The 13,761-nt window shown below is 37.9% G+C and overlaps 1 protein-coding gene across 8 annotated transcripts in view; it reads left to right on the top strand.

The window, feature by feature from the left end:
* Positions 1-7,690: 7,690 nt before the first annotated feature.
* LOC122343470 overlaps positions 7,691-13,761 on the top strand; it is a 49,385-nt gene continuing 43,314 nt past the window's right edge. For 7 of the 8 annotated variants that reach the window (XR_006250786.1, XR_006250788.1, XR_006250787.1 and 4 more), the window contains exons 1-2: positions 7,823-7,953; positions 12,156-12,561. Coding sequence is in view for 5 of the 8 variants with exons in the window: in XM_043237952.1 (XP_043093887.1) it covers positions 12,373-12,561 (189 nt within the window). In the remaining 3 variants the exon portion in view is untranslated. Of the gene's footprint in view, positions 7,954-12,155; positions 12,562-13,761 lie in introns of all 8 variants that reach the window. The other variant, XM_043237950.1, reaches the window with a different exon arrangement.

Here is a 13,761-nt window from a genome sequence, read left to right as displayed (position 1 = left end):
TTACACTAAAAAGGAATAGAATAGAGCATTGGGATAAATCTGTAGTGTTTATAAGTGAGTCATTGATTATCTTTGCTTGTTCATTTTAAAAATATTCATTCATTCATTCATGTTCAACAAGTGAATTGCTAGATTCAGAATAGCACACTCATCTTCTATGAGAAATAACAAGAGCATTGTTTTAGCATGTTTTTCAGAACTCAGCCAGTCTTTTAATTCCCTCAACTGTCAAAAACAAATAATGAATTCATCAGTGACTTGCAGAATGCTTATCTTACTACAACCTTACTATAAAGAGACGCATGCTAGTTTGCGATTTTCAATGCAGCCACCCTCTTTATGTTTTCAGCCACACTCTAAAATGTTTTCTGCTTTTATTAAGAGCTATTAATGTTCGTAACTGACAACATTGTGTCTAAAAGCACTTAATACGAGTACTACACTATACTATTCTATATAGTCATATACATAATGCACGCTTTACATAATACATGTTTGGCTTTCAGTCTGTGGCTAGCTTAACCAAAGTCAACAAAAACCTCAAACCTAACCCTAACCCTTAACAAAGCATGCTGAGTTAAAAATCCAGATCCTGTTGTATTCAGTTGTGGTCCGTCTGCCAGTTTGAAAGTAACAACATTGTTGCAGGCATGAGACAGACACAGGATAGATAAGACACAAGGTTTACTAGCCTCGGGGCATGAATGTTAACAGGAAACAGCAGCACTTCTGTGGTCAGTCTGAGTAATAATCGGCACACAGAATTAGTGGTGAAACACTCCCCTGGGTAATAGTGTGCGTTCAGCGCGACGGCTACCTGACAAGCCCAGTGGTAAAGAGAGGCGGGTCGACTGGTGGCCATGGACGTCCCTTCATCCTCTCTTGAACAAACACAAAGGTGTGTTTTCCCAGCAGACTGCCATCACTTTCTCCCGTCACTCAAATGTTCCCCTCCGATCCCTGATTGTCTGCAGGTGAGTCTTAATTTGTGACTGGACAGTGGTGGTTACACATCCTTCCCTTTAAAACAAATCTAAGCAGGATCAGAGCAATAGCATTTCTGAGTCGATATTGCATCCCCTGGGTACCTAAAACTTTACCTTCATGTGCAGCATTTGTAGTTACCACAAAATTCATTTTGATTTGTTGTTTATAATTTCAGTTTGTAAAAACAGCATAGCATTGTAAAAAACATAGCAGTGAACAATGAGAAATCATATCAAGCACAAATGTAGTATGAAGTACCTCAAGGCTCAGTACTAAGACCATTGATTTTCACATTTACCCATGAGAGATATCATCAGGAAACATGGTGTTCCCTGTTATGCTGATGATATATTTCTTTGTGGCCCGATGCAGCAAATCAATTCGCAAAACTAACAATAACATGTTTAACTAACTATATAAAAAAAAATGGATGACTAGTAATTTCGTAATGCTAAGTTAAAAATGGTGTTAATTAAAAGACCAAAAACCTCCACATGTGATACCACAGAACACGGTCTAATGCTTGATGGCTGTTCTGTCAGTTCTTCACCGTCAGTTAGGTGCTAGATGTGCTATTTGATAGAAGTCTTTCCTTTGTTTCCAAGTTTCTAGCAATAGTAAAACTGCATTATTCCTTCTCAAAAACATATCTAAATCTAGATGTTGGTAAAGGCCTGAACAGAGGTCAACAGAGACCATAATAATGAGCTCCAGAGACACACCTCAGTGAAGAACTGGACAGTCATGATTTTAGTATCCATGCTGCATAGTCTGATTTTGTTGCAGCATGGAATTAAACAGCTGGTTTCATCTGGAGTAGGACGATGGAGATTTGGTTCCTTCAAAACACTATTTTGACTATCTGCATTGTGAAAAGAGCTATATAAATAATTGTGACTTGACTTGACAACACAAAATATATTCATTTATAATTGCTGTCTCAGGATCAGTGTGGTATGTCTCATTAACCTCTATTGTAGCAGTTTTTTTAACTTTTTTCACACTGATGGATGAGTTTCAAATATTTCTGTGCCAAAAGAGCCTAATTTGTATTTAACTTTTGTATTTAAACTGTTCACTGTGCCATGTCAATAGAAAAAGGAAGAGAGACAAACAATAATAAATATAGACAGACAAGAAGATGGAGAAGAAAATAAGACAGACAGACACAGACAGATAGATAGATAGATAGATAGATAGATAGATAGATAGATAGATAGATAGATAGATAGATAGATAGATAGATAGATAGATAGATAGATAGATAGACATTGGGTAAAACAAAAGTTAGACATATGGATAGACAGTAGAAATGGCTCTGGTGTGTTGTGGCTGTAATAGGTCTCTCCCACGCAAGGCTCTTTCAGTGCAGCTTCACACTGTTTGCTTTGATTTTGGACTGAATGCACAGGAGCCCTGTCTGTTTATTATAACTCTGTGATATGATAGGCTGCTTCCAGCGACACACACCTCCTGTAATGCACAACATTTGTTTGTACTGTCTAGCGCTCTACCCTAGCTTGTCCTCACCTATGTATCACCGTTAGGAAATTCGGGCTCACAGACAGATGCATTTGTTATTCACCACCTACAAATTATGTTGCAGATTTGCTCTCACATGCGTAGATACAACCTCAATATTTCAGCAAGCAATGCCCCCTTGCTCATATCGGCCAGCTGATAGCCTCTAAACGTAGCTTAACCAGCAGAGGGTGACATTTTTCAAGTTCCTTTTAGATGTTTCCCGTGGCAACCTCCTCCATGTTCCTGGATGGGCCCTCCCCTCAGAGGCCTAACCTCTCCTAATCCTCCTCCCCCAGTTTCCGTGGCGACGGCTCAGACGAGCAGGTGACGCATTGACAGGGAGCAGATGGTTCCCCGTGGAGGTAAGCATGGCTAAACAATAACTCCATACTCAACATAGAGCCCTTCTTTCTAAACTCTAGTCTCTCTCCTAAACCACACACACACACACGCGCACGGCATACACACACGTACACATAAACACACACAAGCCCATTTGAACTCTCACATAGAGACTTCCCCAAAACATACACACAGCCCCCCTCCTTCATATTCACCCAGCTGAAGCCCTCTCCATTCCTTTATAGCAAACACACACACCATCACACTACCCTAATCACAAAAACATGATCATGCTCACACATAACACCAATGTGCTGCCCTTTCATCACATGCACACTAAAGAGATTCCTGCTTTCTCTGTGGCACATGCGTATGATGTGAGATATACAACACAGATGCCATATAGATGAATTATTTTTTAGCTGAAACACTGATTTTGGGTTTGAAGGTTGGCAGGTTTAATGGAAGAATTTGGCTGCGTAAGAAAAACAATAAGAAAACACAAAGCATATCCATTTGCCAAAACTCTTCATCCTTCATTTTTTTCTCTCTCTTAATTGTTCTCTGTGGGTCTTTTTTGCACTACCGCTATTTATATTTATTATAAATAAACTTTTTTATTATATAATGTTTAAATTTTAATTAAATTTATATATATAGATATGTATAATGAAAAATTTTGCTGCTGTATTTTTAAACGTTAAATACTTGTTAAATGTTTTAAAATTAAATTTAAATTGAATGGAATCACTCATAATACTGGCTTTTTGCCACCTGCTGGCGTAATGATGTAACCTACAGAAAGAGTCACCAAATAAATAAGTCAACAATTATTTCAGTGATCTGTTAACTCAAGTCTGTTCATAACTTTAATTACCCTTACTAGCTCTTAAGTCATTTCTACTGTTGTTACTGTAAAGTAATGTACTAATCAATACACATTTTAAGCTAAATTAGACAAAAAAAGTGCTCAAATAAAAATGAATCTAAATATTAAAATTTAAATTGAGCTTACAAAGCATGTCTGGGCATGTGCTGTGAAGAATCAAACATTTTTGGGAACGGCCCTCAGCCCTAATTAACAAGATATAATAACATTTTCTTTTCTTGCGTTGAAGCCAAACAGCTCTAGTACCTTCTTTTAGTGCAGTGCGTGATGTGCATTACCTCAGGTCAATCATGCATTTGGTCGGGGGGCTGGGAAGTGTTGTATATGCGTATGCGAGTGTGTACGGCGGGGTTGGGAGGGATTATTATGGAGATCAGCTAATGCATGTTGAACATTGCATTCTGGATTTAAATGACTAGTGTGGAAAGCACAGCACAATGCACAACCTCTAACTTTTTTTTTCCACTTTCTCTCTCCCCTTTCAAAGCCACACTTTCTCCCAAAGCACCTGGAGATCACAAAAAAAAGGAGGATGAGGCCCCCCCCTTCCCCGACCCCTCCCGATTCGCACACATCAACCAACTCCACACAGCGTCTACCTATCAATACAGTGAGTGTGGACCGCGGGAGGCTGTTCGGGGTGGGCTACGCTGAGCCTGAGGCTTTGCCATACAGCCTCACAGCCAGGAGCCATTGAAGTGCTCTGCCTCCATAATGGAGTCACTAATAGGTGCCCATTCAGCAAGGAAAGTGTTTTCTGGAAAAAAAAAAGAAAAAGAAGAAGAAGAAGGGGAGCGAGAGAGAGAAAAGAAAGTTTTAGGGGAAGCGGCAATCACTATGTACGCTGCCTTGAGTATGTAAAATTTATTCAGGCCTCCTCCCACAAAAGCCCCATCCCACTTTTTTTTTTCTTTTTCTTTTGACTGTTTAGGAGTGTAAGGGGGGAAAAAAGAGGAGAATAACAAATCACTACTGAAAGGGCTTTATAGAGAGTTTGGAGTTCTCTTTTCTTCTTTACTTGTAGATTGGGTGAATAGCCTGTCCAGGAGTGAGTACAGGGCCGAGTTCAGATATTGTTTGGACGTTCGCAGTTTCTCGCCTCCGCGCGCTCCGACAATTAGCTGCGCCCCTCAGTCATACATGTGCTCACGCATGTGTAAACACTAAACACCGCAAAATGTCTTTTTTTAGGTGTTGAATGCATATATTTCTGTGTCATTATTGTAATTTTTTTTATGTTTCATGTACTAACAACAATCCTTTCCAATACATTCTCAAAGACTGTTGTAGTTTTCGCTCTACGTGTAGTTTGTTCAGATTCTATCGTCCTCGTGTCGTTCCAAACTCAATCAGTTTTTTTTCTCTCTTGTGGAATATGAAAGAAAATATTTTGAGAAATTTGGTTTCCAGCATTCAAAAAAAAACCTTATTTTGTCATAAGGGTTTGTAATGACATGAGGATGAGTAAAATATGATTAAATTATAATTACATTGTTATTTTAGTTAAAAAGTTATAACTAGTTTAGTTATTTTAGTTCAGTTAAAAATGAACTGGATTTTGAAAGTTGCAGTTTTATTGTAAATTAGTAGTTATTTAATATTGGCCTGATTACCACTGTAACTCTCTCTCTGTTTAGTAGCAGATTGTTATTGTAATGCTGCCTGAGAAGAATCATGCCTGAAATCAGTTTCATAAGTATCTTCATGTACAAACACTGCCTGAGAAGCCATTCGTTTGTTGGGCAGATAGACAATATTGGGACATTCAAATATTTGGGATATTTCCAAATCTTTTTAGTGGAAAAAAACTACAGTTTCTATTAAGTTATGCCTAAAGTGACTATAAAAATGACAATTTTCATTAAATAAATTAAAAACTTCACATTTCTGCTTTTAAATATTTTCAAGTGTTTTATTATTCCAACATGCATCAACATAAACTTTTTTCTTTTTTAAAGAAAGAAAACAAGTGATTGATTGTTTTTTTTCTTCCCATAATCAAGATGTTATTGACTCCTGAATATTCCTATAATGCCACATTATGGGCTCAGAGGCCAGAGGTCGAGATATATGTCAGAGTTATTTTTCCCAAGCAACATCACTCAGTGGGGTAGAAGTAGCTCCACTGATATAGTGCCCCAAAGACCATATTGTGAAGAGGTAACGTTAAAGCAGAGATGCAGGGAGACCTTATTGTGGTGCATGTGTCTGTTCTGGTTTGACAGATTGATGGAATGGGTGTATAACGGCCCAGTGTGGGCTGTCAGGCTGTGATGAAGTTTAGGACTAGAGTGAGTCGGTCCCACAGGGGGTTAGGATGTCCTGCTGAGATGGGATAAGCCCAGAACCACCAGCTTTTGTCCCGTTGCTTTTAAGCCAACAATACCTGGTAGAATGGCTAGATCTTATTCACCAAAGACATTTACTTAAGGCTCAATATGATTCTTAGACACATATTTCAAAGTCATACATACGCATTCCAAGACTAGTAAATTTGGTTCAAAGCTTGATAACGTTTATTATTTTTTTCCTATTTTTGCTTATAGAGTTAGGTCATGTATCTGCAAACGAAAGGCAACAACTATATCACTCTGAGCCATTAAAGAGCTAAACACAGCTCTTCTCTCTAGGAAACATTTCTCTGACAAAGCATTTTTCTGTGCATGCCTTAGCAACTGGCTTTGTTGCATCTGGATTACCCAGAATGCCTTGCAACAATCTCTGTCATGCATAATAGAAAGATCTTAAAATAGGATCTTATTCTCTCTCTCTCTCTCTCTCTCTCTATATATATATATATATATATATATATATATATATATACATTGAGCTTAATTTATTAAAAATATAAATACAAATACATTAACTATAAAATTAAGTCAAATGAATACACAAACAAATGTTTAGCATGCTTAGTGTATGAAAAACATTTTGGAGGGACAAAAAAATATCCGGGTAGACCTAAAAACTTGATAACATGATAAAAAACGTTGACATGACTTTTGGGAGTCAGTACTATATATACTATAAATATATACATAATTACATACAGTGTACAATATACTATAATATAATGTAAACTTTATAATTGTATAAAAGGAATATGGTAACCCTATAGTACAGTTACCGATTTTTACAATTAAATAGTTGCTTATTAACCTTGAGTAGTCACACCTTCAGACCTTTCTAACTAACTAACTAACTATTAATAAACAGTAAATAATGCAAATACAAGTCATAGTTAGTGATTTGTTAATAGCAAAAATTGTTCTTTAAAATAAAGTGTGACCAAAGATATTAACATGAATCCAAATAATAAATTTCACAGAACTTGGCTTTAAACTAAATTAAAACAAAATTCTATTTATCATGGACATACCATTCCTGTTTATTCTCTATTTCTTGTACCCAACCAAAACCACAAACGTTTGTTGACATTTCTAGTAGTCACCAAGGGAACAAGCTCACATTAGTTGTTTGGTTAATATTTCTCCTGAATATTTGTTCCCAGCTGAAGAGTGAACGAGCATAAGACAACTTCAATCCTTGAAATCCTCTCACACTAATGAGATATGATTAAAACGGCAGATAGACAGCAGTCCCACTGACACGCACGAGGGGAAACACACATCGCACACATTCCCGCTAATGAGCTTTGATTTGTGGGACTGATAGTGTGTGTGGTTTCCTTAAAACGACTCTGTAAATCCTCAGTAATGTAATTAAGCACGACGGCAGATTTATGCATGGAGCAGGACAGAACCTGATCCTTGCCTTTTCTTTCCATGTTTGAAAAGCCCTTTGTCTAACGCTGCCATCCACTGTTTTGGGCTCCTGTGTGCACATTTTTCTTAATTTTCGATAAAGATGACTCACCTGACTTGTTTACGATAATCATTAACAGAAGCAATGAGCTCTCGAGTGTTTCATTCCAGAGAGCATGAGCAAATCAGTTGGATTACCAGAACAGCAGAAGCTTAGACAACTCATTCTGTCCAAAACAACACTACAGAACTTGAAGTTTCAGAGTAAAAAGTCTGCGTTACAGAATACCTAGCATGTTGACTACTGAGGACGGACCTAAAAGGCACATTTACAGCTGGAAGCCTCATTCTGTCGGAGGCACTCAAGCTCGTTTCGGTCACCCTGGGAGATGTATCAACAGCAAAGCCTGGCATCTGAGCTCCAGACCCCAGCGCTGGAGAAATACGGTGAGTCTCCGCCACACCAGGGTTCTTCAAAACCCTTTAGCATGGATAACTTTAAGCTCGGCCTGTCAGTGGATCTCTGATCTCTGCTTTAGAAATCAAAAAGCACTTCAAATCGACCCCATGTTGAGAGGATGAGGAAGCAGGGACAAGAGAGAAGGCGACAGCAGGCCTGAAATCGGAGCATCTGCCCAGGTTTTCGTAATGAATGTTAAGCAGGTTAGCTGCTGGGGTGCGGCTTCGCCAGAGGTCAGCGACGGGCAAGGCAAACTTCGGCTTTATGCCCCCCCCCCAGTGAGCCTTCGAAATCGGGCAAGGTGCTAACTCCTGCTCCTGCTATTGTGGCGGTCCCACTAACCATATTGATCTCTGATGCTAGCAGATTAGGGCATAAAGAAGGCTCTGTCCAAGCAGTGGGGGTCCGCTTCTGATTCTTCGGTCTCCTTTCGGGGTCACAGAATCTGTGGAGCCCCTCTGACCCTCAGAGTCAACACGTACACACACCATTGGCTCTGCAAAGGTGGCGAGGATGGACACTATTAAGCCAGATTGGTTGGACGGTTACATTCATGGCTCATCATAGCTGACCCTGCGAGCTGCAGTGGGCCGATGGTTTTGTGCATGTGTTTTACACCGGTCTACTCCATGCTGGGGATCAAGGCCTGCCTCTTTTGTAGACTATTAATAGGGTTGCAGTTTGGAGACCTCATTGTTTTGGGGGAAAAAGGATTTCCTCATGTGTTCGCGGTGCTTTTGTGGTTTGATTGATGTTCTGTGTTGTAAGGTTGTGTGTGGATGATGTTAGGGTGTGTGTTTGTTGTGTATTAGCTTGGTAATTCTCTTGTTGAGGACGTCTGTGTAATGTGGTTTGTCAGAGATTGCTCTATAAGCCTAGACAGTGATCTGTTTATATCAACTCAATTGAGTCTGTCTAGGCTGAATTACTATCAGTCATCAATCAGGAATATTTTGTACCTTTTTGTTGTTCAGAGTGACGAGTTCCTAAAGGCTTAGTTCACACAAAACTGAAAATGCTGTCTTTAATTGCTCACCCTCATGTTGTTTCTAACCCATGCTCGTCTTTGAAGCATACAAAAGGAAGATATTTCTAATTACACCTGAGAGATTCCTGTCAAATCAATGGGAAAGTCCCACAAGACGTTGACACTTCAAAAATTTAAAAAAGACAGTGTTAAAGTAATCCATTTGTGTTCTGAAATGGAGTAGAAAGTCTTATATGTTTGGAATGACATAAAAGTGAACAACTGATGACAAATCAATTGTGGAAATTTTTTTGGCACTTTATTTCAAGGTTCAATTCTCACTATTATAACTATTAGCTAGTAAGGTAGTTGTTAAGTTTAGGTATTTAGTAGGATTGGGGATTGTAAGTCACGCAGAAATTGTGCTTCTTAAGTACTAATAAACAACTAATATGCTAGTGATATGCATGCCACCATGCAACTAGTCAGAATTGATCCCTAAACTAAAGTCCTACTATTTTCTTTTTTAGGGCCTGCCAAAAAATTGATTTTATGGTTAATCACAATCTTCACTTCAGCATCACGGCTATTATTTTCCATAAATCGGATATATCTGCAAGTACCACATGTCCTCTGAAGCAGATCAATTAGTTTTTTAACAAAAATATGTCTAGTTTTAAAATGATACCGTAAACAACTTCTGACTCAAGTCATGGTCAGCCAAGAAGCTCAAAAACCCATCAATCTGCTTCAGAGGACATGTGATAACTCCCCGAAAGCGTGTAGGTTATATAATTGGGTATTTGAGATTTACGGAGCTTCAAAATAATGGCCGCTATCCACCCGGATTACCAAGCTTGGAAGAGCCAGGATACATTTTTAAAAAAGAAGAAAGTCATATTCACCTAGGATGGTTTCGGGGTGAGTTCCTTTAACAATTCTCAAGATCAACCTTTTACTGTGCGGCCGTGTATTTTTACAGCATTTCCAATCCTCCATTATTCTGCTAATTCACTTAACATTTTGTGTCTCTAAATATTTATTGTGTCCAGAGGAGGACAACTGAGATTTGTTTAAAAGATAAAAGTCTGCTTGTGTGTTTCTACATATCAGCCTTATGAAATATGACCAATACAGAGAGATCATCTGGTCTCTGACTCATCGCTTCAATGATGTCCATAAACGTTGATTAAATCTCATACAGGTCTTATATAAGACAGTTTGCGATAATTGGAAAATATGCAAGAAGTTTCCTTAAGAAATGAACAGATGGCCCACAAGCCAAGAGAGAAAGAGTCGGTGAGGGAGGAGAAGAAAGGACCACTTTGCTTATTAGTACATCAAGTAATTTGATCTTCCTTCTTCCACCTACTTGTTTTTGACAAGCTTCACATTTCCTGTGTCTCTAAACCAGTCGAGGAGCATTTCCTGTCTAGCCTCAGTCTGTGTGATGCAATAGTAAACAGTCTCCCTGACAGGAAAAGCCCAAAGGACAGGGGCTCTGCTGCGCCCCTGAGACACTGAGGCAATGGAAAGCCCATCTGCCTGGAATTGGCCTAATCTCATCTGGTGAATTGGACGATGGGATACAGAAAACACCAATCACGCCTGTCCAATTTCATTACGGATCTCAATGATGAGAAGTTCAGAGAGAAGAGCAGAATGGTGTGGGCTGACTTAGACTCAGTACAGACCCGCTTATGTTTTTTCGAGAGCCCCGAATGAAATACGACCGTCACCCTGTGACCTCTAAGGCATGGTGTTGGATTACGACATGAATATGACATCTAATCAAGACCGCTGTTCACCCAAGCTGCCCTCCTGATGTTTAAAGGCAGCCTGTGGTGTTGTGACTTTTAATGAGTCTTAGGGTCTCATGAGGTCTGCTGGTCTTGTCCGTCCCTTTGCCAATTTGTGAAGTTTGTGAATATTACTGTCCTCATTCACAAAAACAGAAGCACTATTTTTTACTGGTCTCTAGTGATTAATCTTCTGCTGCCTCAGAATCACCCACGTGGATCCAAATATACTTGAATTCGTGTTCAAGTAGTAGTTAGGTCAATCAATCACTTTTACTTATATAGTGCTTTTAACGACACAGATTGTGTCGCAGCACTAAACAGTATTAAATAGGAGAATATAGTTATAGTAGAGTTATAGTAATGTATAATGAGGAGATTTAACACTTAATTTTCTATTAAATGCAGAGACGGTCTCATGTACTAAGAGGCCACGATTCAGCTACGAGATTTGGTCATTATGCACCATCCAGTCGTTCAGGTGAAGAGCATAATAAGACAAGCAGAAATTGAAGGACATTTTATCTGTCGTTAGTTAAGAATATTGTCTGCATTTATGTTCAGAGGCAGGTAGAGAAGTCATTTTTAATGTCACTGGTGATTCCCAGCACTGTTCCTTTGGTTTAATAATCAAATGTTACATACGTTACATAATATATTTTGAGATTGAGTTTTTCCTCAAACTTACAAACCCACTAAAGTTCCTTTAGTCAAACTTTACTCAACTCAACTCATAATGCACTTATATGGTACAATACATTTTAAAATTAATTTCGGACAAAAGTAATAAAAAGTAGTCTGATTACCTCAAATGTGTATGTAATGGATTATGTCACCAACTAAGATTTTTGTCATGTAATTTGGAAATATTAATGAATTACAATTTTTAACCAATCTATATCCAGCTCTCTATATATTGCCTCATTAAAAGTAATATTGTCATATATGTTACCTATAAGGCAATAAGTACTTTTTAGATATTTACATTCTCTGGGTAGATGACGTTTATAGTATATATAAAATATCCATAGTAAAATAAAATACTTTTATCTATACATTTGATTCTCGATAAGGTATTATGTAGCAACCATGCAAATGATATATTATATTTTAATATATATTTACCTATAATATTAAGACATGTTATCACACTTATGTACTGTACACATGCATTTTTTTAATTTGAATGCATTATTAATATATCAAAGTTTGATCAAATCTGTGATGGTGGGCACATGCACATTTATCAGTATTTTACAGTGGCTTCAAATGTGGCCGAATCCAACTATTTTGTACAAAAAAGAGGCAAAAACCAAACCAAAGAGAACAATGCCGCCACCTGTCAATAGTGATTTTCCTAATTCTTCTCGACGGACAGGTTCAAGCAGGCGTTCAATATTCTTCCTTTGGTCCCACTCTGCAGGTCCCACTCATCTCCCACAGGTGGGCCGGTGGCTTCAGATCGCACAATTCCCTGCCCCAGTGTGTGACCACTGTGAAAGAGAGGAAAAAGCACCAGGCTGCCAGGCTGAAGCTGACTCAGAAGCTCTGGCATCTGCCACAGAGAGACTGATGACCCTAGAGGAGCCAAATACGTGACCTCAGTGAACAGGGACAGGGACAGACAGAGGAATCGTGAGATGTCTGTGGTGATGGATGAGTCCCTGCTGGAGCCCTGGGCCACAGGTCAGATAGATGAGAGTGTCCGAGAGCGAGTGAAAAGAAAAAGGGATCTGAGCGATGGAGTCGAGACCCCCACGGTATTGCAGCTAAAGGCAAATATAGCTGATGAGAGCTTGATGAACTTCCTCAGAAAGGCTGGTGCAGTGGTCAGTATTCACTATTGAGATGCAACACAGCTCTTGGGCAAAGACAGAGGCTCAATTGACATTCTGAGAAGGAAGTCTATGAATCACAGTTGTGTGTGTGTGTGTGTGTGTAGTCATGTTAGTGTAGCTAGTGTTTGTGCACACTGAAGATCATTTCAACAAATGTGTCTCAAATTTGATTTGTTTTGTGTTTTCCTGTCCGCCACATTGCTAGGGTGTTGTATGATTGTCAAAGTGTTGCTCAGCAGATTCTAAGGTGTCCGGAGAATTTTTTGCATGATGCTATGGGGTTTTTAGGATGTTCTGGAGGATTGTTGAGTGATTGCTTGTTGGTCAGAAATAGCTGATGCATTATTACTCATTTCATTATAATGCATTATTTTCTCATTTCATTTTCAGACAGGTGGAAATCAAAAGTCCTAGAACACTGATTTTCATATTGCCATCTGGAGGCGCAGTATTGTGTTAAAGGGTCCATAAAAATTTTCAAAGAAAAATCATTTTAAAATATGTATTTTTAGAACTGACAAAATTAAACATGAATTTAAGTCATTATTTTATTTATTTTTTATAACATAGACAAATATGTTTAATTGAGAATGCTTGTGCTTGCTTGTTTGCTTCAAGTTTATACAAATAACAAATTCAATATTTTGCAGATATTTAAATTTTTTATGTATAAGTGACAACATAAAAGCAAATTATTTATTTATGTAACAACTGCTTGTTTTTAGAATATATTGCCACTACTGTTCAAACATTTGGGGTCAGTAAGTATTTTTTTTATGAATACTTTTATTTAGGGTTATTAAGGATACATTAAACTGACCAAAAGTGATAATAAAACATTTTGTTTTAATTTTCTATTCATCCTTTTTTTTTTTAAAAGTATTAATGTTTTTTTGGTTTGTTTGTTTTGTTTTGTTTTTTATTATTTAAATGTATTTTTAAGCACCAAATCTGCATAGAAAAAATTATTACTGAAGGACAAGAGAAATGATCCTAAAAATTCAGCTTTGCCATCAATGGAAATAAATTACTTTAAGTAATAATATTTCACAGTGTCTATGCAATAATGCAAATGGTGTATTTGTGAACATAAAATACTTCTTTCAAAAAAAAAAGTTAAAGTCTTACGTGAATTTATTTAACTTATTTAAGAAGAGTTTTTGGAAATAAACTTTTGGTTGTATTCATAAT

This window comes from Puntigrus tetrazona, chromosome 4, assembly GCF_018831695.1.
Source record: "Puntigrus tetrazona isolate hp1 chromosome 4, ASM1883169v1, whole genome shotgun sequence".
Classification (NCBI taxonomy): Eukaryota; Metazoa; Chordata; class Actinopteri; order Cypriniformes; family Cyprinidae; genus Puntigrus; species Puntigrus tetrazona.
The sequence above is the reverse complement of the archived record's forward strand: the minus strand, read 5'-3'. Positions and strand labels throughout refer to the sequence as shown.